General features: G+C 43.1%; 1 protein-coding gene and 1 long non-coding RNA gene across 3 annotated transcripts in view; one reads left to right on the top strand and one right to left on the bottom strand.

The window, feature by feature from the left end:
- The window catches only part of SMC5 (structural maintenance of chromosomes 5), a 62,314-nt gene extending 39,601 nt beyond the window's left edge, over positions 1–22,713 (bottom strand). For both annotated transcript variants that reach the window (XM_085212859.1, XM_085212860.1), the window contains exons 1-7: positions 22,552–22,713; positions 21,050–21,191; positions 19,698–19,750; positions 14,130–14,292; positions 9,644–9,778; positions 8,444–8,584; positions 4,780–4,941 (exon numbers count right to left, since the gene is read on the bottom strand). In XM_085212859.1, the coding sequence (XP_085068985.1) occupies positions 4,780–4,941; positions 8,444–8,584; positions 9,644–9,778; positions 14,130–14,292; positions 19,698–19,750; positions 21,050–21,191; positions 22,552–22,673 (918 nt within the window). In that variant the 5' untranslated portion in view covers positions 22,674–22,713. The remainder of the gene's footprint in view (positions 1–4,779; positions 4,942–8,443; positions 8,585–9,643; positions 9,779–14,129; positions 14,293–19,697; positions 19,751–21,049; positions 21,192–22,551) is intronic.
- On the top strand, positions 1,546–2,454 carry LOC146542204 (uncharacterized). The gene is made up of 2 exons (XR_014880345.1): positions 1,546–1,623; positions 2,247–2,454. It is a non-coding gene; the product is annotated as an uncharacterized LOC146542204 (long non-coding RNA).
- Positions 22,714–26,312: the final 3,599 nt, after the last annotated feature.

The following is a 26,312-nucleotide window of genomic DNA, read 5'->3' as shown; positions in this document are numbered from 1 at the left end:
AAGAATCCTCTGGTAAATCACTTGGAGAGGTCCAGCTATAACTTCCACTAACTCCACCAGTACTCTGGAATGAATTCTGTCAGGTGCTGATGTAGGCACCACTGTCCAGAGAGCATTAGAACAATTTAGGTTAGTACAAATTTCTGGAAGTCATCTAGTCCAATGCTTGCTTCCAGGATGATATCATTTGATCAGGTTATTAAGACACTTGCCTGAGTCCTGAAAGCCTCCAGTGATAGATATTATTACTTCTTTGGACAATCTCTTTCAGCATTAAAAAGCCCACGTAGTAATTTCACTCTTCTCAATACCTAACCAGAACTTCCTGCATACCAAATTGCATCTGTTAACTTAATAAAAAGAGTAGGAGAAGGCCCATAACCTTTCTGTCTCAAAATGCTACCTGGGAAGCATAACAAGAGGGAAAGAAATAAACCTGGCTACCTTCAGAATTCTTACAGTGTCTCACTGTCATATTACCCAACTTTAGTTGCCACCTAAAATTAACAGGTTTAAAAGACTATCACTTCGAAATAATGTTCTGAAAAAACTACTAATTGCAAATCATATTAAAGAAAAAACAAATGGCATTATAATCACACATGCTATGCTTTCACTACATATTTATCTTCTTCCCTGAATGAGTAAGAAAGCCTGAGTAAATTACAGTGCAGGCACAGAAATAATCACAGCATTCCCACTGGAAGGAATATCCTCCTACAAATCAAGTCACACTGAAAAACTTCAATGCATATAGAGATAACTGTGCAGAATCTTTTCTCTCTTGCAAGCTAAAATGTCACACAACTTAGAGGCCCTGACTCTGCTGTTGTTTGCATGGAGGCAAGATGGAACAACACACCTTGGACTTGGAATTCGCTACGGTACGGTTCTGATTCCACAATGCTCTCTCTAAAGATCTCAAACATCACTCTGAAGATGAATACCTCTTTCAGGAAACTGATAAGAAAATATTCATAAAACAATTCTGAAGCACCTAAAAGTCAGAGCATTATTCAAGGAACAATCTAAATTTTTAGTCATCATTATAATTTCAGTTATCACATTTATATATACTAACTTTATAGAATAGATTAATAACTGTACTCGTGTTTATAGTTTTCATGGTACAACTGTAACACTCTGCTTTATACTATCAAATATTGCCAAAAATCGCAAAGCAATTGGTGTCAAAACTATTCCAGTATTTTCCCAATTTTATCATCCTTTTCCTTCAAAATGGGACGATGCAATTTTCTTCAGAACCCACACATCTCATGCCCAAAGCAGAAAGTGTGACTCATAATTTTCAATCTAACCGATTTACTGCAAGAGACAACAGAGAGACAATAGAAATAGCCATTCTCTCTATACAGTAATTTTTTCCAAAGTTTAACTCCGTGTCATTATGTCGTTTTATGTTTTTTTGTTTTTGGTTCTCAGTATTCCGCACCAAAACATCATGTAGTGTACTGGGAGTTAAAGTGTTAATGCTCCAATTCCAGGCACCTATCCCTATACATTACAGAAGCCATGGGATGTGGCCCTTCCGGGTGGGGCGGTCTCTTACTGCCTGGCAGCGGGTGCTGGAGGGTGCTTTCCTGGCCGTTCCAAGCTTTTCAGGTTTGAATCGGTCTTGGGAACTCTCTCTCTCTTATTTTATTTGATCTATTAGTTTCAATTTCAATCAGATTGTATTTTATTGTGTTATCTTGTATTCCGATACCATAGTTAGTAAAATAAGTTTTCTTCCATAGATTGTTGCTGCTGTTTTTGTTTTCCTCCCTTGCTTCCCATTTTGTGGGGTGGGAAGGGGAGGGCAGGGGCCTACTGCCCCCTGTCACGGGCATAAATTGATCTTGTTAACTCCTTTACTTTTATACCCCCTCTTCTAGGCAAAATTTGTAACGCTGGGCCTGGCTTTTTGCCAACAAAACGCAGCAACACATAATAACAAGGCAGTTTACCTCTGTTACATATATTCTCAAGCCAAGAATAACCTTTTCATAAGTAGCAAGGATTAGAGGTATTCGGTAACAGATACAAGCCTCAACCAAAGGGCCTAAAAACCATCAAGCTCCCTACAGGTCTGTGTTCAAAACAGGGAAAACTTCAAATGTTAAACCACTTTCTCTTAATGCTCATCTGAAAGTTTGTTTAAAAAAAAAAAAATTTTTAGGCAAAATTGAAGTTATACTGTTTTTATAATAAAAATTATTCACTAATCAACTCATCCTGATTTACAGCATAATCATCTCTGCAATTACCTCCTGACAGCACAGCAACAAAGAGCATACTTCCAATGAGTTTATTTCCACAAACAAACAAAAAAGCTATGTGGGAGTTTCAACACACAAGAAAGACCTACTGGTGCAGAGGTCCAAGGAATAAGAGTGCATAACTTTAACGTAACTTCTAATAATGTCAAATAAAGTCTACCTACATTAATGGGCAGCTATTTATCTCAAGGGTATTTCTTAACTGAACAATATCACAGGAAGATACACAGTTAAATGAAACCTCTTTTTAACTTGTCTGTTGTTGTACTGATGTTGAAGACATACCTAGACATACAATAGATTCCCGTAAGCCTCTCAGCACAATCTAGGACTCTGCAGGGGCTCTGAAGATGGCATACTAATCATCCAAGTTAGACTTGCGTGCATCATTTAACATCAGACAAAAATGCTGGTTTTGGAAATGCTGCATCATAACGATATATAGAACACTACAACACAGTCAAAATACTGGAAAGTAAGCACTGAAAAGCAGTACTAGAACATCTCAGTAAGACTTCTATGAATTGTTTTTGCAAATGTCACATCTCTCCCTCTTTGCAACTTTTTGGCTTCTAGAATACTGTAAAACAAAAACACGTAATTTATTCTCCAAATCCAAACAATGGTTTGCAGCAGAATTCCTTCTAGTTTTAAACAGATCAGCATAACATTTAATTAAAAATATTAATATAAATATGACTAAAATATAGCAAGATAAAAGCAGGCCACAAAAACAAAGCTTATCACTTCACAGGAATGTAAGTCCTTACAGTGTAATAGAAATAACCATGACTATCAACTGTTAAATTTCCCCTAAGAAAAAGCACTTATTAAAAAAAATTACAAACAAAAAGTCCCACAACAAAAACAGCATACACACCACCAACAACAATCTGATGAGGCTCAACATGACCAAGTATAAACTCCTACACTCCTACACCTAAAGAGGAGTGGCTGCATGCATCAGTATAGGTTAGGTGCTAACATGACCTTCTAGAAAGTTCTGCAAAGGAATTAGGGATCCTGCTGGATGATAGGTTGGCCATGAGCCAGCAGCATGCCCTTGCAGCCAAGAAGGTGTCAATGGTATTCTAGCATGTATTACAAAGAGTGTGGCCAGCAAGTCAAGGCAGGTGATTCTCACCCTCTACTTTGTCCTGGTGAGGGTACGCCTTCAGTACTGGATCTAGTTCTGGGCTCCCAGTTCAACAAAGGCAGCAACCTTTTAGAGGATCCAGCAGAAGCCAGATAGTGAGGGGCCTGGAGCATCTTCCATACAAGGAAAGGAAGAGAGATCTGGGACTTCTGCTTTGAGAAGATTGAGAGGGGATCATATCAGTGCCTACAATTATCTAAAGTGCAGGAGACGAGTAATTGGCCTAGGTTCATTTCAGTGGTACCCAGGGATAGGACTAAGGGCAATGGGCACAGAAAGTTTCATACAAACATAAGGAAGAACATCTTTACTTTGACTGTGACAGAGCACTGGAACAAGCTGCCTAGAGAGGTGGTGGAGTCTCCTTTTCTGAAAATATTCAAAACCCACCAGAAAGCTTTTCTGTGCTCTGTATGGAACCTGCTTTAGCAGTCAGTTGGAACAGATGATCCCCAGCAGTCCCTTCCAACACCTACAATTCTGCATTTCTGTGAAATGCCACTGCTGCTTCTTTACAGAAGGTGCCACAGATGTCTATACAACAAGTCTTTGACCTGATCAGTTACCTTCAAATATAACTAACTGCAGCAAACAGTCTCGTATTACTAGTTAACTTTGGCTAGCTATTAAAATTTTTTACTGCTTACACGTATAATCACGTTTGCAGACTGACTGGGTACTTAATAGTTAAGTCCTGCTGTGAATAACAGTACCTTACTATTTGTCATACAAAAATTGTAATTTTCCTGATCCCTAAAAAGAAAAGCTACCCAAAAACTAGACACAGCTATAAAGCACAGGCAGGCTAACCATTTAAATTCTTCTCTGCATAATAATATTCACAACTGGTGGGAGACTACTGTCTACTAAAAATATTATACCCTACTTATGCAATAAAGGCTACACATTAGAGAAAAGCTGTTAGACCACAAAAGTCGAATTTAGCCTAAATTATCCATCAAACTGGCCATATTTTTAGAAGATACAAAGAACATCCACGAGCAAAGTATAGATCAGCTGAAAACATACATCAGATTTAATATCTAACTTAGGGAAGCTGTTAACACAATATCCCTGAAAATTCTGAAGGAAAAATACAAGGCACGCCTGTTCTTGTAATGCGAAGAGTAGACTTTCAGAGTGGATGCTTAAGGTTTGTTACGAAATGCATTCCTTACGCTTTACTGCTTTAGAGGAACAGAGATGTGTAAAAGGCAGAACCAATGCCAAGAGCACTTCAAAAAATTATTCTAAAATATATTATGGCATGCTAGGAAGAAAGATTCTACTGTTTTACACTTTACAAACCTGAACAAAGAACACCTGAATACTTATAATACTTACTGTATTTCTGATTTTCATATTCAGACTATTATAACATTCTTCAAATTCTTGAATTTTTTTTGTCAGTGGAGATTGTATTTCCTTCAGATTCTTCAGTTCTTCCTTGGCCTGGTCTCTCTTTTGCTTTACATCCTCATGCTGCTGACGAACAGTTTCATATTCCTTGGAGGAGTTGCAAGTAATATAATTAAAGATTTTTGTCTTCCATTTCAACGATGCTTCAACATTTTATGTAATTGAACAAAAGTTTTAAGAGAAATATCTCATTCATAGGCTTCTACTAGAGTGACTACTCTAGTAATCCTCCCATTATTGATCACTACGACCAGAAGATACAGAGATCATTTAGTCTTCAATGAACAACATGCACATTTAATGGTTCTCAGGTGACAGATAATAGCAGAAGAAATTTGCTTGAAACAACTCTTCCTCTAAATTCATCCAGGATAAATGCAAAAAAGGTAATTATTTAGCCCATCTATATTTGGAGCATTAATTAGGCTGAAGTTCTTAAGCTACAAAGCAAATAACCACAGAAAACTTTACGAGAAAGAAAAGGATGGAGCTAGATAGGTTAGAGCTAGTACCATAGAACATTGCAGTAAACACAAGTAAGGCAGGGGAAAAAGAAAACTTCACAAAGCAGACATGGAAAAAAACAAATCAAACAAAAAAACCCACAAAAAGCTTCCATCTTCAACTACAAATATCAAAGAAGTCAATATAATCATAGAATCACAAGGTTGGAAAAGACCAATAAGATCATCTAGTCCAACCATCTTCTCGCTACCACTGCTACCACAAGCTACTAAACCATATCTCGCAACTCCTTGTCCAAGTGCCTCTTGAACACAGCCAGGGATGGCGACTCCACCACCTCCCTGGGTGGCCATTCCAGTGCCTGACCACTCTGAGAAAAAGTTTTTCCTCGTGTCTAACCTAAACCTCCTCTGATACAACTTGTGGCCATTTCCCCGGGTCCTGTTCATTGCCTGGGAGAAGAGGCCAAATCCCTCTTCACCCCAACCTCCCTTCAGGAAGTTGTAGAGTGCAATGAGGTCCCTGAGCCTCCTCTTCTCCAGACTAAACAATCCCAACTCCCTCAGCAGCTCCTCATAAGACTTGTGCTCTAGACCCCTCACCAGTTTCGTTGCCCTTCTCTGGACATGTTCCAGGGCCTCAACATCTTTCCTGTAGTGAAGGGCCCAAAACTGAACACAGTATTCGAGGTGCGGCCTCACCAGTGCTGAGTACAGGGGGATGATCACCTCCCTGCTCCCTCTGGCCACACTATTTTAATGCAGGCCAGGATGCCGTTGGCCCTCTTGGCCACCTGGGCACACTGTTGGCTCACGCTCAGCTGAGCATCAACCAGCACCCTCAGGTCTCTTTCTTCTTCACAATTATCTAGCCACTCATCCCCAAGCCTATAGCGCTGCTTGGGGTTATTGCGGCCAAAGTGCAGGACCCAGCACTTGGACTTGTTGAACCTCATCCCATTCACCTCAGCCCAGCGATCCAGCTTATCTAGATCCCTCTATAGGGACTCCCTACCCTCAGGCAGATCCATACCATCTCCCAACTTGGTGTCATCTGCAAACTTACTGAGGGTGCACTCAATCCCCTCATCTAGGTCATCAATCATTAAACAAGATGGGCCCCAGTTCCAACCCCTGGGGGACACCACTCATAACGGGTTGCCTGCTGGACTTAACTCCATTAACCACTACCCACTGGGCACGGCCCTCTAGCCAGTTCCTTATCCAAAGAAGTATATATCTGTCCAGACCATGGGCAGCCAGTTTCCCTAGCAGAAGCTGTAAGAGACCGTGTCAAAGGCTTTGCTAAAGTCTAGGTAGACTACATCAACAGCCCTTCCCTCATCTACCAGACTGGTCACCCAGTCATAGAAGGAGATGAGATTGGTCAAGCACAACCCACCCTTCATGAACCTGTGCTGGCTGGGCCTGATCCCCTAGACACATATATAGGGTGTCCAACCTACATGCAAGAAGCATTCAGAGATGAAATAGAAAGCAGTGCAACTATAAAAAAAAAATAAAATGCTATTACTAAGAAATTGGGAATTTGGGGAAAGAAGCTAAGGTTGAGTCATTACTAGAAACAGTTTATTTTTTCATGTTACATCATCTGGAGAAAACAAAGAAAAAAACAAAAATATGTGGTCCAATGATTGTTATATGTTTACAAGAAAAAAAGAGATACTCAGAGGAGCAAAAGGAGAAGGAAGAGATATGCACAGGTAGGGTAAGAGAGGAGGAAAAAAGTGTGCTGGATTTGACAGGCATGAAGAAAGCCTCTGGTCCTCTGCATATGCCCTTGTTACTCTAAGCTTTGAAACAAAACAAAAAAGAACAGAATACAAGCTCCATCTGTAAGAACTAAGTTTGCATTATCTACCACTGGATGGAACTTACATGGCAAGGTTTGTTAGGTGGGGACTGTAGCGGTGGCCTCTGTGAGCAGAGCCCAGCACTGCCCCATGTCAGATCGGAGCCAGCTCCAGCTGCTCCAAAAGGGACCCACTGCTGGCCAGAGCTGAGCCATGACCAACACTGGGTGTGTCTCCGAGAGAGCAGACTGAAGAAAGGCAAAAACTGCCATGCAAAAGCAGCTGGGGGAAAGGAGTAAAAAAACTAGGGAGAAACAGACATACAACCTCCAATGTCAGTGCACAAGGAGGACAGGAAGTACACCAGGTGTGGAACGTAAGTTTCCAGCAACTCAAGAGAGGTCCATGGAGCAGCAGGCTGTGCAGGAGAGGTCCAGGAGCAGCAGGCTGTCTCTCTGCAGGGTGGTGCAGATCTCCATGTGCAGACTATGAAGGAGCCTATAGTGCAGCCGTAAATGTGGCCTGAGGGAGGCTGCACCCAGAAGAAGCAGGCCCCGGGGGTATGGAGCTACTGCCCATGGAGAGAAACACATGGAAGAGCAGAAGGTACAGGGAAGCTGGTGCACATGGGGATTTGTGGTGTTGCAGTACAGTCCTAAAAGGTGGGCCCCATGGTAGGGAGCCATGCTGGAGCAGCACTTGGAGAGCCGCATCCTGTGGGAAGCCCAGAAAGGACAAGTTTGGGAAAGATGCCATTCCATGGGACAGACCCCATGTGAACAGGGGAAGGGAGTGACCACAGGGGATGCGACAGCAAAGATGAAGAGTTACAAGCCCCCACTCCACATTCCTCTGTGCTGCTCAGAAGAATGGGCTGAAAAGCCAGTTTTGGTTTGCTTTTAGCTTCTCACTATAGCAGTAGGCAGCACATTATGTGAAACTCCCTTATGCTGAGCCTGTTTTGCCAGTACCTGCTGAGCAATCTCTGTCTTTATCTTAATTCTTCTGAGGAGAGGGGGAAGTTAAAGAATGTTGTAATCAAGCTTAGCTGCCCATCAGTGTGATACTACCACAGCCATCACTTCCTCTTAGTTATTTAATTAATCTACTTGTAAACATACATGATTAATTAAAAAAATCTATTCAGGCTATTTCTTTTTCAAAATACCTACTTCTGTACACATGAAAAATATTTCAAGAAAGCTGCTGTAACCTAATCTAACACTAATTCCTTTAACACAGCACAGTACTAGCATTGCTGTACTAGGAAAACTATGGTAGAGAATCACTGAGTATAAAATTGAAACTTACCACCCAAGGTCTTTTTCTCTGAAGCATATCAATTAGGTCTAGATGGCGCTTGCATTCCTGGTATCTATCAACATCCTGTTTGTATCGTTCAGCCCTCTGTTTCATTTTTTCCAAAGAGTTGACTTTGTCTTTGCACACATTCTGTAAGAACAGACATTTTCATATTTTATAGTATCTACTCCATGAAAACACATTTCAGAAGTCATCTATACCTCAGCTGAACATTAAATATGCCAAAATTTAATATTAGAGGACAATTTAGTATAGCAGTAATTATAGGGAAACAATACAACTGGAATAGTTGTGCACCTTTTTCAGGTAACTTCATTAAATGCCTCCTATGAAAACAAATACAAGTTAAATCTGAAGAAAACCTTTTAAAGTTTATTAAAGTTTCCTGATGCATTTCATCCCTACAGGCTGATTCTGCTAAACACAAGTAGTGAAAACACTTATGAAAGATCTCACAGAGATCAGTAACAGAAATACCAAGATTGTTATTTTGAAGCACTGTGCATGAATGGAAGTGCACATGTGTGTGCATAAATATTAGGAATGGAACTAAGGATTAGGAGAATCACCTGTTCTGACAAGAACAGCCACTTTCCAGAACATAGGTGCCAAGACACCATTCTCAGCACTGAGTAACACATTATTTCTGTAAAGATTACAAAACTTGATAACTGGGAAATTCACAGCACAGATGAGTGTCCGGGAAAGACCCCGCATGCTAACAAAAGGACAAATCTGCAGCGTATCACATATGCTAATCCTTTTCATTTGTCAAAATTTTAGGACAGGAAAAAAGGACCAAGAGGTAACAATCTTATCCACAAATGATAGAAATCAAGATTAAAACAAACGAACGTCTCTTCAAAGCTTGTGGTTCCTAAAACAGCATAAAAAGTATGTCCAGAAAGCAGTCACTGTCCTTCAAGGAACCCAGAAAAATCATGAGGGCATCACAGCAGGCATCCCCTCACCTCTATGTGCAGAATACTTGCTTTCATGTGTCTTAGTGCTTTCAAGCTTGAGAGTGAATAAGATGTGAAAGATATGCACTGCTGGGTAAAATAACTTACTACAGACTTGGTAAATGAACAACAATCCATAAAAAAATCTCTAAGACCTCACATTAAATTTTATAATGTGACTTTCCCTACAGCCATTCATATCTGTCTATACAATACACAAGTTTACCTCTAGTTCTCTTTCTTTTTCTTTTAAGTTTTTCAGTTTACAGTGAAATTGATACATTTCTGGAGGACCAATAGATTTTTCAGTGGCTTCAAGTAATTCAATCTTACTCATTCTTGCAAATTCTCCAACTTTGTCCTATGAAATAAAACAAAAAAACAATACAAATACAGCAATGGTTGAAATAGTACAGTACAGTAATACTGGATTTAAATACAGCAATTCTCACAGATATCAACTTATAGTTATCTATCTAATAGTCTAGGTAAAGTTAAGTACAGGACAACTACCTGATTGAAAGACAACCTAATCTTCCTTTACACTTGTAAAATTTCACACGTGGTTTTCTCTGAGCTGTTCTGACATAATTTAAATTTAAACCTTAGTTCAGTTGTTATTTCAGCAGTTGGGGATAGCTGCTGAAGACAAGGGTTGGCTCATCAATTTTTAACTGGCTATAATTTCTACTGAATGAAGAAGGAACTGTTCAATTCAGGAAAATTATGCTTTTTGGTCTGTCTTCTTGAATACGCTTCTCCTTGAAGAGATGAATAGGCAAGACTGGCTAGGTTTCGACAAGGTTCCCCTTTACTACCATCCATAAAAATCTCTATGAATTAGAAAGGAAAAGAATTGTCTGCACAGAAACTCTGATCATCACTATCAGCAAAGAAACTCTAACCTTCTTGAGCATGGATTCAGGTATCAAAGCAGTGTGTATGCTCCTAAGAAAGAGAGAAGACATTTCCCATCAGGAAAATTTTACCCTTACAAAAATTGATTCTGAATATCCTTAAGACCTATCCTATGCTCAAGAAACTGTTGAGAAGTAAACAAAAAGGCTAATAGCAGTTTTTCTTGCCACTGCAAAATCATTTTACAAGGCTGTTTTCTGGATTTTGGAGAAAGAAATCCAGATAACTTTTACCAACTACAGAATCCAATTTACCACTCGCAAGGAGACCAAGCTCAGGTGCACGCAGCATGGGTAATAAACAAGAGGAGCTGGAGGTCACTGTGTGTTAGGAAAGTCATGATATAGTTGCCATCACGGAAACGTGGTGCACAGGTGGAGTGCAGTGATGGAGGACTACCAGCTTTTCAAAAGAGACAGGCCGGGTAGGAAAGGCAGTGGTGTAGCTCTCTATGTTAAAAAAAGACTATGAATGCGTAGAAATTAATAATACTGATGACAGGGTTGAGAGCATATGAATCAGAATAAAAGCAAAAGCCAACAAGACGGACGTTATTGTGGGAGTCTGCTACAGGCCACCCACCCAGGATGAAGAGGTGGACAAGATGCTTTATGAACAGTTGGGTGAGGTCTCTAGGTCACTCCCCCTTTTACTGGTGGGGGACTTCAACTTCCCAGACATCTGCTGGAACTACAATACAGCTGACAGGGAACAGTCCCGGAAGTTCCTAACGTGCGTGGGAAATAACTTCCTGACACAGCTGGTGAGGGAGCTGACAAAGCAGAAGCAACATCCTGGACCTGCTGTTCGTTAACAGAAAAGGTCTGCTGGTGAATGTAAAGGTTAGAGGTCATCTGGGGCAAAATGATCATGAGACGCTAGACTTCTCTATCCTTGTTGAACCACGGAGGGGAGTCAGCAGAACTGCCACCTTGGACTTCCGGAGGGCAGACTTCAACCTCTTTAGGACCATGGTTGAGAGGGTCCCTTGAGAGGTAGTTTTGGAGAGCATGGGAGCCCAGGAAGACTGGGAATATTTTAAGGAAATTGTTCTAAATGTGCAGGACCTGACCACGCCTATGTCATAAAAGACGAGCCGATGGGCAGGAGTCCAGGCGGCTGAACAGAGACCTTCAGCTGGAACTCAAGAACAAAAGGAAAGTTTATGGTCTCTGGAAGAGTGGGCAAGCTACTTATGAGGATTACAGGTATATAGTGAAGCTGTGCAGGGAGAAAATTAGAAAAGCCAAAGCGCAGTTAGAACTGAGCTTGGCCACTAAGGTAAACAGTAAATGCTTTTATAAACAAATTAATAGCAAAAGGAAGGCTAGGGAGAATCTCCCTCCATTGTTGGATGCCGAGGGCAACCTGGTCACCAAGGATAGGGGTAAGGTTGAGGTACTTAATGCCTTCTTTGCCTAAGTCTTTAATAGTAAGACTTGTAACTCCCTGGGAACACAGCTCCCTGCGCTGGTAGATAAGGACGGGGAACAGGATAAGCCCTTCATGATCCATGACGAGATAGTTTTGGACCTGCTGCAAAAACTGGATGCTTACAAGTCCATGGGACCAGATGGATTGCGCCCTAGAGTGCTGAGGGAGTTGGCAGATGCAATTGCCAAGCCACTGTCCATCATTCTTCGGCAGTCCTGGCTAACTGGGGATATCCCGGTGGATTGGAAACTGGCAAACGTGACGCCCATCTTCAAAAAGGGCCGGAAAGATAATCCTGGTAGCTACAGGCCTATGAGTCTCACCTCGGTGCCTGGGAAGGTTATGGAACAAATAATCTCGGGAACCATCACGGACCAATTAAGGGTCAATCAGGGGATCAGGCCCAGTCAGCATGGGTTTATGAATGGTAGATCCTGACTGACAAACCTGATTTCATTCTATGACAAGGTGAACCCGCTTAGTGGATGAAGGTCAGGCTGTTGATGTGGTCTACCTGGACTTCAATAAGGCTTTTGACACTGTCCCCCCTAACATTCTTGCAGAGAAGTTGGCTGCCCATGGTCTGAATGGGTGTACGCTCCGCTGGGTGAAGCACTGGCTGGATGGCCGGGCCCAAAGGGTCGTGGTCAGTGGAGTCGGATCTAGTTGGCGGCTGGTCACGAGCGGTGTCCCCCAAGGCGCAGAACTGGGGCTGCTTCTGTTTAACATCTTCATTGATGATCTTGATGAGGGGATTGAGTGCACCCTCAGTAAGTGGGCAGACGACACACAAGCTGGGAGGGAGTGGATCTGCCAGAGGGGAGAAGGGCACTGCAGAGGGACCTGGATAGACTGGATCGATGGGCCAAGATTAACGGCATGAGTTTCAATAGGGCCAAGTGTTGGGTTCTGCATTTTGGTCACAGCAACCCCAGGCAACCCTACAGGCTTGGGAAGGTGTGGCTGGAAAGCTGCCTGATGGAAAGGGATCTTTCCATCAGGTGTTCTGATGGACAGTCTGCTGAACATGAGCCAGCAATGTGCCCAAGTGGCCAAGAAGGCCAATGGCATCCTGGCTTGTGTCAGGAATGGTGTGGTGAGCAGGACGAGGGAAGTCATCCTGCCCCTGTAGTTGGCATCGGTGAAGCCTCACCTCAAGTACTGTGTTCAGTTTTGGGCACCTCAGTACAAAAAGGACGTGGAGGTACTGGAGCAGGTCCAGAGAAGGGCAACGAGGCTAGTGAAGGGCTTGGAAAATCAGCCTTATGAGGACAGGCTGAGGTAGCTGGGGCTGTTTAGTCTGGGGAAAAGGTGGCTACGGGGAGACCTTATTTCTCTCTTCCAGTACCTGAAAGGTGCTTGCAGTGAGAGCAGGGTAGGTCTCTTCTCACTGGTGACAGGTGATAAGACAAGGGGAAATGGCCTCAAGTGGCGCCAAGGTAAGTTTAGGTTGGACGTTAGGAAACACTTCATTACAGAAAGGGTGGTTAAACATTGGAATAGGCTCCCCAGAGGGGTGGTTGAGTCACCGTCCCTGGACGTGTTTAAGAGCCGTTTAGATGTGGTGCTCGGAGATATGATTTAGCAGAGGGTTGTTAGAGTTAGGGTACTATGGTTAGGCTGCGGTTGGACTTGATGATCCTTGAGGTCCCTTCCAACCTGAGTAATTCTATGATTCTATGAGGAAATGACTAGTTATAAAGAGAGAAAAAACACATGCAGAGATTGACAGGATAAGTCAGAGATGCAGGACTGTGGATGCCCCAGCCCTGGAAGTATTCAGGGCCAGGTTGGATGGAGCCCCAGGCAGGCTGATCTAACTGTAGATATGGAGGTTGGCAGTCCTGCCGGTGGCAGGGGGGTTGAACCCTGATGATCCTTGAGGTCTCTTCCAACCCAAGCCATTCTATGATTTTATGACTGAAGCAATCATGCAGATAAGGGCACAAAGACAGTGTTAGACCTTGACATCTTACACCATTTTCACTACAGCTTTGCTGATGTGTTTAAGAACACTTCTACAGTAGTAGTGAAAGGACGAGGAGGCAACAACTAGCATTGTTACACAGACAAAAATAAAAGGAAAAAAGAAAAGCTTTGGGAAACATCAGCTACTTTTCCTTCGGTCTCAAAAGACAAACGAAGACAGCAGGTAAAGACTGTCCACTTAGTGAGCTTTACAGGTCACATAACCCCTTCCTTTTTTTCACCACCACACATATTAGTATCTCCCCCCACTCATTTTTTGAACAGTCTAATTAAATTTCTCAAATTGCTGTAAAATGAAGAAATAAGAAGCTACAAAGCCCTCTGAAAATATAACATACCACACAGCCTCCATATTTCAAAATATTTCATACCTGAGGAAGAAATTGGCACAAGTTGTCCACCTGGATATTTAATGCTGCAACCTGCTCCTCTACTCTTTTCAGGGTTGTTAGTTTCTTGTTGATATGCCACGTTGATGAGTTGGTCATTACTTGAATCTCACGTGTGATAATGATATTCTCAGGTACCTTAAACCTGATTAGTAAAAAAAAGTGTTTAGACTTTTCAGAGTACACAAAGCTTACAAAATGCCAAAGCATATTAAAAATTTCTCTGATGCTTAAATATTTAGTAACTCAACTGTTATGGAAGATTTTGTTTCAGATGATATCCAGAACTTTAATGATGAATTAATCCCACTGTATCTCTAGTGCTACACCAAAAACATCACAAATATATCCACATGTCAGCTCAGAGTAGTTATTTATATAAATTATTCCTGATCAATGTATTTAAATTTAAAAATATATATATTTAAGAATTATTACATATGGAACGGTTTATAGTAAAACACAATTTTATTTGAAATAGTAAGCATTAAAATTAGTACACAGGAGGAATAAAACCACTAAATTCGTAAAGCAAGAAATATTAATGTACAGAACTCCATCAGTAAGCTGTGTATATGCATTCCAACTGGAAACAAAAACTGCATCATACTGAATGAAAACACCAATATGTTTTCATTTTCTGCTCTCAAAGAACTGCAGTTCTTTGCATCAATGATGCACCAACTGCCCATTTATTTCTCTACTTCAACACTTCAAAAATTTAGACAGGTTAACAGTAGAAACAAATGAACAACGAGACAGTCATACTCTCAAAATCTTGGTCAGCACTTCAGTTTGGAAATTGTCTAGTCTGTTTAGTACACATACTGTTAAAAATAAAGAATATAGACTCAAAATTTTAGAAACTTTTAGAAAGTTTAAGAATAGAGATGACAGTAGAATCAAGTAATTCAGCAAGTGGAATAAGTGCTGTAACAACAGGAACCTACTTGTGGAGGACTACATGAATATTTCCCCACAATCATCTATCTCCACATTTTAATCTACCCATCTTCTTCAAAAGATCTACAGATCCACGCTTCTTCCTTTTATCAAATAAAAAGTCCTTTGCAAAGGCTCTTGATTTCAGTTGCCATTCAAAAACCATATCTAATATTTAGAACTCAAATTTTAAAATTCGTGTCAACAAATTCACTTCAGGGTAAATAATGAACAAGTGTAAAGCTTGTGGGTAAAAATTAAGGGGCAAGATAAAATAGGTAACACGGCTTTGAGTGTGTACTATAGGCCACCAAACCAGGAGGAGGAAGATGGTGATGCCTTTAATTACCCTAATATTTGCTGGATAAGCAACACAGCCAGGCACATAATCAGGAGGTTCCTGCAATGTGCTGAAGATAACTTTCTGATGCAGCTGGTGGGGAAGCAGATGAGGAGAGGTGTGATTCTTGATCTTGTTCTTACTAACAAAGAAGGGATGCTGCGGAATTGAAGGTTTAGGGTAGCTTGGTACGCAGCGATTATGAGCCAGTGGAGTTGAAGATCTTGTCAAATCAAGCAGAAAGTAGGATTGCTACCCTGGACTTCAGGAGAGCTGACTCTGACCTCTTCAAAGATGTACTTGGAGGTATCCCAGTCTAGCACCCCACAAACATTAGAAGGGGCCTGTGAGAGCTTGTTAACATTTAAGCACCACTCCTTCCAAGCTGAAGTTTGGTGCAACCCTAAAAATAAGAAATCAAGGAAAGATGGCAGGAAGCCTGAATGGATGAGCAACAAACTTGTGGATAAACAAAAAGGAAAGAAGGTCCACAATATATGGAAAGAGGGCCTATCCGCTTGGGAAGAATATAGGAACGTTGTCAGGACCTTAGGGATGCAACAAGGAAGGCTAAAGCCCACCAGGAATTAAACCTTGCAGAGGAAGTAAAGGACAGCAAGAAAGGTTTTTTTTGTTTGTTTTTTTAAGTACGTCAATAGTAAAAGAAAGACTAGGGAAAACGTGGGTGCCCTGGCAACAGGAGACACTGAAAAGGTGGAGATACTGAATCCCTGCTTTGCTTATCTTTACTACAAAGACTGCCCCTCGAGAATCCCAGACCCTACAGGTCAGAGAGAAAGTCTAGGAGATGGAAGGCTTCTGGTGATGGTCCTCTATGGGACACACCCATGTGTGCTAAGGGAGCAGGCAGAGATAGCTGCTGAACCAATCTCTATCATGTTTGGAATATCTTGGAGAATTGAAGAAGTTCCTCAAGACCACAGGATTTAAGGTCACTCCAGTTTTCAAAATTCAGCAAGGAGATCTAGGAAACTATAGGCCAGTCAGCCTTACCTCCATCCCTGAAAAGGTGATGGAACAACTTGTTCTAGGCACCCTCTCCACGCAACTAGGAGAGAAGAAGGTTATCAGGAGTCATCATCATGGATCCACCAAGGGGAAATCATGCTCGACCAATCTAGTAGCCTTCTACAATGTAATCACTGGCTGGGTAGATGGGGAGAGAGCAGTGGATGTTGAGTACCTTGATTTCAGCAAGGTCTTCCTGAGAAGACCATGGGACAGATCCTCCTGGATGACATGCTTGATCACGTGAGCGTGTGATCCGAGACTACCAGCACGGCTTCGCCAAGAGAAGATCATGGTTAACCAATCTGGTGGCCTTCTATGATGGAGTGACAGCATTGGTGGACAAGGGAAAGGCAACCAATGTCACTCACTTACCTGGACTTGAGCAAGGCCTTTGACATGGTCCCCCACCACATCCTTATCTCCAATTACTGACAGAATTGAGTGCACCCTCAGCAAGTTTGCTGATGACACCAAGCTGAGTGGTGCGGTTGACACAGTGGAAGGAAGGGATGCCATTTGAAGGGACCTTGACAGGCTTGAATGATGAGGTTCAACACCGCAAAGTGCAAAGTTTTGCACTTGGACCGGAGGAATCCCAGGCATCCATACAGACTGGAAGGAGAGGTCCTTGAGAGCAGCCCTGCAGAGAAGGACCTGGGGGTCCTGATGGATGAAAAGTTTAACATGAGCCTGGGCTCCATCAGAAGAGGGGTGGCCAGCAGGGACAGGGAGGTGATTGTGCCCCTCTACTCTGCTCGTGTGAGGCCCCATCTGGAGTACTGTGTCCAGGTCTGGAGCCCCCAGTACAAGAAAGACAGAGAGCTATTGGAGAGGGTCCAGAAGAGGACCACAAGGATGATCAGGGGACTGGAGCACCTCCCCTATGAAGACAGGTTGAGGGAGCTGGGCTTGTTCAGCCTGGAGAAAAGAAGGCTGCAGGGTGACCTCATTCAATACCTAATGGGAGCCTACAAACAGGAGGGGAATCAACTCTTTGAAAGGATAGATAACAGCAGGACAAGGGGAAATGGTTTTAAGTTAAAGGAGGAAAGATTTAGGTTGGATGTCAGGGGGAAGTTCTTTACAGAGAGAAAGGTGAGATGCTGGAACAGGCTGCCCAGAGAGGTTGTGGATGCCCCGTCCCTGGAGGTATTCAAGGCCAGACCGAATGGGGCCCTGGGCAGCCTTGTCTAGTATTAAATGCAGAGGTTGGTGGCCCTGCCTGCAGCAGGGGGTTGGAAATTCATGATCCTTGAGGTCCCTTCCAATCCTGGCTATTCTGTGATTCTAACACTATCTTCCACAACATCCTTGTTATGAAACTTAGAAAGTATGGGATGGATGAGTAGACAGTGAGACAGACTGAGAAGTGGCTGACTGAGCTCAGAAGGTTGTGATAAGTGGCAGATAGTCTAATTGGAGGCTTGTAACTCTAATTGGAGATCAGTGCTAGGTCCAGTCTTGTTCAACATCTTCATTAGTGACCTGGATGAAGGGATAGAGACCAATCTCAGCAAGTTTGCTGATGGTATAAAGCTGGAAGGAGTGGCTGATACACTGGAAGGCAGTGCTACCATTCAACAAGACCTGGATATACTGGAGAGTTGGGCAGGGAGGAACCTGATGAGATTTAACAAGAGCAAATGTAGAGTTTTGCACCTTGGAGGAATAACTGCATGCATCAGCACAAGTTAGGGAATGACTTGCTGGAGATGAGTTTTGTGGAGAAGGATCTGGGTGTCCTGGTGGAGCCATCTCCTTGGGTGATCCCATTGGATCCCTTGGATCCACCCATACTCATCCTTGGGTGCATGAGTAACAGCCTGGCAAGCAGGTCAAAAAAGGTGATCCTCATCCCAACTGTGAGGCCACATTTGGAACACCGTGTCCTGTTCCAGGCTTCCCACTTCAAAAAAGACAGGAATCTCTTAGTAGGAGTCCACAAAGGGCCAGAAATACAACAAAGGGCCTGGACATCTCCCTTATGAGGAAAGGCTGAGTGATCTGGGTCTGTTCAGTCTGAGGAAAAGATGACTGAGGGGGGATCTGATTAATGTTTATAAACATAAAAAGGGTGGTGTGAAGCAACTGGATGAAGTCAGGCTCTTCTCAGTGGTGTGAGGCAGAGGAAGGGCCTAAAGCTTGAATATAGGAAGTTCCATACAAACATGCAGAAAAACTTCTTTACAGTAAGAGAAATGGAACACCGGAACTGGCTGCCTGGTGAGGTTATGGAGTTTCCTTCTCTGGAGATATTCAAGACACATCCCAATGCCTACCAGTCAGACCTATTGCAGGGAACCAGCATTGGACTCAATGATTTCCTACGGACTCTTTCAATGCCTGCAAATCTGAAGAGAAGAAGACTGCTCTTCTACTCCAGTCATTCTCTTTAATTACCTCCTACCAACTAGACAAAGTTTGAACCACTGCAATAGCATTACATCTTCACATACTACACATTTCTCTTCAAACTTTCAAGCAATACAACAATCTAGTATCTATGCTGGAAAAAACACAATGTCTTATAGAAAGTTATTCTAAATATGTTCTCTTTGCTTACATTTAGTTCACCACTAAATACAGACAGCATGCATTGTATGACTTGTTTGTCAGAAAACATGAGATACTGACCTAATTTTACTGACTAACTCTGAATTATGTTTCAGTTGCTCTATCTTGTGTAAGCTTACCTAGAAGACTGTATTGTCAGGAATTAGTTAAATCTAGTTTTTGCATTGCTTTGTTTCAGTACGTAACATTTCCAATAAGAACACAAAAGAACCCCTCATATCAGCATTAGTGGTACAAGTGAAGGCAGATACTTGGTTTTAGAATTTACACCACATTCATTCATTTTCCTTTTTAAAGCACTTCCAACCACTTTATCATGACATTAGTACTGACTGAATCAATTCTGCCTTCCATACCATCAAAAATTCAACACATTATATATACATCAATCTTTTTCTACATATTCTTTGTGCATAAAGACAAGGCAAAATAGTTCAGAAAGTGAAATTAAGACTGGCCATCACTGTCTTCTGTTGAGTTGTATGTTTTCAAGCTTAAAATGTTGAAGTTTAAGGGGAAAAAAAAAAAAAAAAGAAGAAGCCATCAGCTACAGCTTAGAGGATGGTCTCTGTACATGATCTTTTTTCCACAGTTGTATAAGAAAGTGTGTGACAAAATAAACAAATTAAAAATGCGTGAGGAAATATAATTTTACTACTTACAGTTCAATTTCCACGAGACCTTTCAAACACCCCTGCTTTACAAAGAGACCAACCTACAAAACGAATTACAGAAATTATTATTGCAAATGTAATCTCTTACGAAAATATGCATTTGTACTACAAACTTGCTATAATGGTATATGTTATTGAAAACCTTACTTTTCTTGTAGCTTGTTTCCTCTTTAATAAAATAACAGCAGTAGAACTTGCTCCACAGGTTATTTTTTGATCAGTTTCAACCTTCAGAACTGAACAAACTACAGCCAGCAAATCCACAGAGATTAACAAGTTCAGTTAATGAAGGCAACAAAAACTAAAGACATTGACACGTGTTAATACTAATAGTATAAAAGTATATATTTATATAATCATAAAAACATCAACACAGTGCTGTCATGTAGGCAATTTCCTTATTTACCTTAGATCAAGATAGAGCTGTAATATGCACAATCATTTACGTAACCAGATTGAGTGCTCCAAAGAACTACTGAAATGTATTTCATTTAACAGAAACAGCCCAGAAAGCAAGAGAAAAAACAAAAAATACAATAAAAAACTGACAATACAAGTAATTTTCCTATTTGGAAGTCACCATATAATCTCAAGGAAGCAAATATGATGAATCCTAAATTAAAATAATAATAGTGAAACTGAAAGTCATCCAGATTAATGGCTCCAAGCCTATATAAAACCCTTGTACACATCAAGAAAATCTTATCTCTATGGGTGACACTCTGCTACACTGTGGAAATCAGAAGTCAGTTATCTTCAGATATAACATCTTCTTTATTTAGTTTGCAGTGCAATTCAGGTATTTTCCATTTTTTAATTTTGACAAGTCAATCAGCAGTTAAGTAAGGCAACTATTTTGGTAACAGCCTTGTCTCTGGCCCAGGTTATCCTACAGCTTCAACACCTCATATCTTTTACAGAAACAGAACAAATCAAGGAAAACAGTTCATTCGTTCCTTTCCCCTCCCTGCTGGACAATGCTCTTGATCAAGTTCTATATAATCAATGAATATACAGATGTTATAATTAAGAAATACATGAGAGAGTTTGGCTAAGCAGGTTATTACACCAAAAAAGAATAGATAGAATGCTTACCCTTGTCCTAGGCTCACTGGAAAACTCCAAAAGGAGGGATCTCCAGAAAGAGATCCTTCACTGCTGGTAGTCAGCTCTTAAATGGGTCTAGGAGAGGTGGAGCCAAGCTCCACCCCTTCCAGCAGCACAGGTGAATTGCTGACACATTGCTCACCTCAGGTGATCAATCAGAGGTTCAGGTTGCGATTCAGCAATTACCATACAAGCTCACGTTAAACATGAAAACTAAGAATGTTCATAGTCACCTTTTCAGCCCGTCCTAAGAAAGAAGGCTTTCCAGCCAGTCCCAGGCAGATGGCACAAACAATGCTTGACTTCCCTGTTCCATTAGCACCTACAATCATGTTCAAGTTGGGTCCTGGACGTACTTCACAGTGGTCGTATGTTCTGGAAAACACAATATTTTCTTCATAAAGAGTATGCCATCTTAAAAAAAAAAAAAAAAAATTACTTGCTCAAAACCATTTTGATTATATTAAACATGACAGATCATTATTGTATCAGATAGACTCATTGTTCAAATGTTACTTTGTAAACAAACCCCACAGTGAAAACCAACACTCCACTGAACATAGTAGAACAAATTCCTACCTGTTGGAGCACTTACAACAGCTTCCTTCAGAACAAATGGTTATAAAGGAATGAAATCCAGCCCCAAAAAGTGACAACTCCTATTAACTTTACTAGGACTTGCTCAGTTGCCTTTCACTGCTGTCACAGAAGGAGATTAAAGCTAAGCTGTACAATATACACCATTGGTTTTCAATTCTGCAAGAAGCCTTCAGGTTCTGTGGTATCCACCCTGAAGGCTGGACATTATCCATAGCTTCCATTTCTTACAAGCACACAAATTAAACGCAAGTCAATCTGATCAGTAATGATCGTCCTACATTGATAACAAGCCCTAGCATTTGTAGTCCTGTTCACAGCCTGCACCAGACACAGAAACAAGGTACTATCACCAAGAAAGGAACAGGAGTCTCAACAATATGACAGTAACACCGTGCTGTACTTCTGGAAAACAACATTCTCAAATCCTCTGCCCTAAGACTTGAAGATGTTTTAGGCTCCACCAGCCATCACGTTCTGGTACCTGCGATCTATGCTGAACAAAATCATTCTCAAGGCTGACAAAGACATCAGACATAAGAAACAGAACTGAAAGCTTTCCCGGTAGCCAGCTCCAAATAGAGCCGTATTCCCAGCACGCAGAACTCAGAGAACCACGTGCAACAATCAGCGCCACGGACAACTTATTCCAAGGGTTCTCACGCCGTCTCCACTGCCATCGGACCCGTTCTGCGCTCATCTTCCATCCGCGGCTCCACAGCCGCCTAACAGAACGGGAAAAAGGATGCATGCACCGAGTGGGAGGAGAGGAACGAACAACCAGGGCGCAGCGCGGTACGGCCGGCACGCCCCTGCGGAACGCACGGCCGCGGAAACGGCACCGCGCCGAGAGCGACGGGCAGCCCGCCGCACGCGCAAGGCCTGCTCTTCCGGAGCAGCGGCGTTACGCAGCCCCTTCCCTCAGCCGCCCCACCTCGCGTGCGGGCACCGCAGCACCCTCCGTTAGCCGGGGGAGGCTGCCCCGCGCCGGGCTTTCCAGGCCCGCAGCCCGGCCCGCCCCCAAACGCTCCTCGGCGAACATTGTCCCGCGCCTGCCGCCGACCTTCGTCCCCAGCGCACCAGCAGTGCCGGCGCCGACTTCTAAGAAGACAGCCCCGCCGCCCGCTCGCGGACTCACAGGAAGTTCTCCATGTAGATCCTGACGATGGAGCCCTCCACGAAGCGCGGCTTCCCGGCACGGCGAGTACCACAGAGGCGGAGCTGGGAGCCGTCTGCCCGCAGTCGCGCCTGCACCGCCATTTTCCCTCCCACCCCGCCCTCTCGCAGCGCGCGCCCCGCACCGCGGTCCCATTGGCTGGAAGCGGGCAGGTGGGCGGGACACACGCGCTAAAGCGAGGGGGGTCGCTCATTGGTAGACTCAGCTGCGGAGACGCTTCCGATTGGCCCGCACGACGCCAGGCGGGTGTCCATTCGCTGGAGGGATAAGAGAGTCGGTCCGAGGGGTTGGAAGGAAGGAAGAAGGAAAGGGGGTGCTCGCGCGTGTAGACAGCAGCAAGTCGCGGCCGGAGCGGAGGGAAATGCCCCCTTCCCGCCATGCCTGATCGCACCTCCCGGCCGGCGCGACGCCATGTTCCTGGGGCTGCGCCGGGGGGCGGCCGAGCCGAAGCGGCCTTACGGAATCGGCGAATCGGTCTCGCCGTGTGTCGCCGCCTGCCGCTGCCGAGCGTCTTATAAGAAAGCAGCGCTGGGCGGTGGGAGGCTGCTGCCCGCCGTCGAGCCGCCAGGTGGCAGCTGCAGGCCGGTCCCGGCGGTAGCCTCTGAGCGACAGAGAGAGGGATCCTCTCGTCCTCTCGGTACCTGCCTTGGTACGATCGCTTCTTCTTCTTTTGAATTTAATAAAATAACTGGGAAAATATTTCTTCTATACGTGATACTGCTATGTTGAGGAAGGCTATGCAGAGGTGGAGGCCTGCAGTTCTGTGAAATAACGACACCTGCACCGAAGGTTGCCAGCAGCGCCCCGGCGCTCCTTGCCCTGTCCGTGTGCCTCGTGCCACAGGGAGCCAAGGGCTGCAGAGCACTGCTGGAGGCCGGAGATGGCAAGATTCTGCTGTGGTACCGGGAGCCAGCCCCTGCCTGTAGCGGTTTGACAGAAAGTTTACGAGGAAGCGACGTGTCAGCACGATGAATCAGGATCTGCTGGGAGGATTAGCGAACAGGTGCTGTGAGGCCACCTATGGCTCAGGCACGTCTATAGTACTCTACAAATGCTGAGGCCGCATCTGTTAAGATACAGACCTATAGAATTGTTTGAGCTTGAAAGGATCCTAAAAGGCCGTCTAGTCCAACTGCCCTGTAACAGGGACATCTACAGCTCTATCAGGATGCCCGCCTAACCTTCAGTGTCTCCAGGGAAGCCGCTTCCTGTTCCAGTCTCATTGTAAAAACAACTTCTTAATATCCAATCCAAGTCTCCCCTCTTTTAGTTTGGAATTGATTCCCCTTGTCCTGTTGCAGCAGACCCTGCTAAGGTGTCTGCCTCCTTCCTTCTTACAGGCTCCCTTTAGATACTGAAGGCAGCTATCAGATCTCGCCTTCTCTTCAAGACACTCTGTATGAGTGAATGTAGCCAAAATAGGTCCAATTAGGAAAAACTTTATTGATGCGGCTTGTTTCCTTCAGAGAAGAGGTGGAGAGAAAGTAGAATGGCAGTGAGAAAGTTATTTAGAATACAGGGGAAGGAGCTGGGCAGAGGAGACAAGAAGTTGTGTGAGTTGGGAGCAGCTAAGGAGTGAATTATCTTCAGCAAACATTGGACTCCCTTTCAGATCCATGTCCAAGATGAAAGGACAGCAGTGTGTGCTAGTAATATCTGTGTGTGGAAAGATAATGAAAATATTTGTGTACCATTAGTGAGATAATTAATGGCTTTGTAATTCTATTTAATAAAAGTGCAAAAGGATAAAATTGTATATTTGTAACACTGGTGTTTTTTTTACTTAGACTGGTAACTGATTAATTTTTGATAATGTTTTGCATGATACAAATTCTCACTTAAATCAGTTAAATTGCAAGCTTGCAGTTAGAGCAGGTAAAGTTGAATTCATGAAGTAACACTTAGAGCCAAGAGTTTAATGTGTTCCACCCTTAGCCTGGTAGATCGATCCCTTTTTCCCTGAGTTTGTCATGGAGCATTTTCAAGAGTGTGGAGAGTATGGATGCTTGTAAGAGCTGGAAAGAATAAATGATAAAGTCTGAAAGATAGGTTGTGGTTCAACAAGATTAGCTACCAAGTCCTGCACTTCAGTCACAACAACCCTCGTGAGATGCTACAGGTTTGGGGCAGAGTGGCTAGAAAGCTGCACAAAATAAAAGGATCTTGGGGGCATTAGTTCACAGCTAGCTGAACATGAGCCAGCAAGGTGCCTAGGTGGCCAAGAATGCCAGCAGCATCCTGGCTTGTATCAAAAAGAGTATAGCCAATGTAGGAAAGCGGGTTCCCCTCTGTGCTCAGCACTAGTGAGACTGTACCTTGAATACTGTGTTCAGTTTGGGGCCTTTCACTACAAGAAAATACAATACAAGAAAAATGGGGCCCTGCAGTATGTCCAAAGGACAACAAAGCTGGGGAAGGATTGAGAGCACAAGTATTATGGGGAGTGGCTGAGGAAGCTGACATTGTTTAGTCTAGAAAAGAGAAGGCTCAGGGAGACCTTAGCACTTTCTACAGCTCTCTGAAAGGAGGTTGTGGCGAGGTGGAAGTCAGCCTCTTCTCCGATGTAACTAATGATGGGACAAGAGGTAATGCGCTCACTATGTGCTGGGGACATTCAGGGTGGATATTAGGAAGAATTTTTTCTCAGAAGCAGTGGTGAGGCACTGGTATATGCTCCCTGCGGAAATGGTGAAGTCACCATCCCTGGAGTGTTCATGAAACAAGTAGATGTGGCAGTGAGAGACATGGCTTAGTGGACATGGTGATGTGTTGATGGTTGGACTAGTTGATGTTAGAGGTCTTTTCCAGCCTTAATGATTCTCTGATGACAGAGACAGTGCTTCAGTCAATAGGAGTTCTTAAGACAGGTAAAATTTTAAAGCCATTCAGCATATAAGGGAAGTGAGCTGGAACGTAGTACTCATCAGAGAGCAAGGAAAAGTGTCAGTACAAGCAGCTGGCTAGGAAAGAGACCAAAACACGTATAAATAAGATCACTGTGCAGGCTGGAAAAAAAAATGGACGTTGGAAGAGGTGTTGGAGTGGTGCAGGAGATGAGCAAGGAAAACAACTGAGATGGGGAGAAAAAAGCAAGGTAAGAATACAGACTGAAGTGATGTATAGGAGTATTGAAAGTTTCTTCAGTCATTCCTAAGCAACTAAGAAACTTGAAATTACAAACTAATAAACTTTTTCTAAAAAAATGTTAAGATTAAGTAATTTTTACATCCAACATTCGTGCTTGAGAGAGGATGAGACTGTTTCAAGGTGAGTGGGTTAGAAACTTGGGAGGGACCGATGGGGAACTTCAATTCAACAACTCAAGTTCAAGAGAGAAAGTGGGGGAGACGGACCTGGTCCTACGAGATGTTTTATCCAAACCGTAAAAGCATTATGATGCGAGCAAAGCAAGAAATTGAATCATTATGAGAGTTGATAGGGAGTTTGTAGAACCAGTTGCATGATGGTTTTGTGAGAGCATGAATTACAGTTAAAAGCTGCTGGCTTGTTGGAGGAGAAAAAGATGGTGAATGACTGTGGCAGCCCAATTAGGGAGCAGGAGATACTTGGAAGGGAATTAGCTTGCCACTATCCAATGGAGGAAATGGAACAAATAATATGATATGATGATAAAGCTGCCCCTCACCTTTGCCCTTTTGTTAAAACAGGATGTCAGTATGAGGAGGGACAACCCACAGCGTTGTTAAGGTGGCCAAGCTGCA

This window comes from Meleagris gallopavo, chromosome Z (genome assembly GCF_905368555.1).
Source record: "Meleagris gallopavo chromosome Z, MGAL_WU_HG_1.1, whole genome shotgun sequence".
NCBI classification, from domain to species: Eukaryota; Metazoa; Chordata; class Aves; order Galliformes; family Phasianidae; genus Meleagris; species Meleagris gallopavo.
Note: the sequence above shows the minus strand (reverse complement) of the source record. Positions and strands in the feature narration are given on the sequence as shown.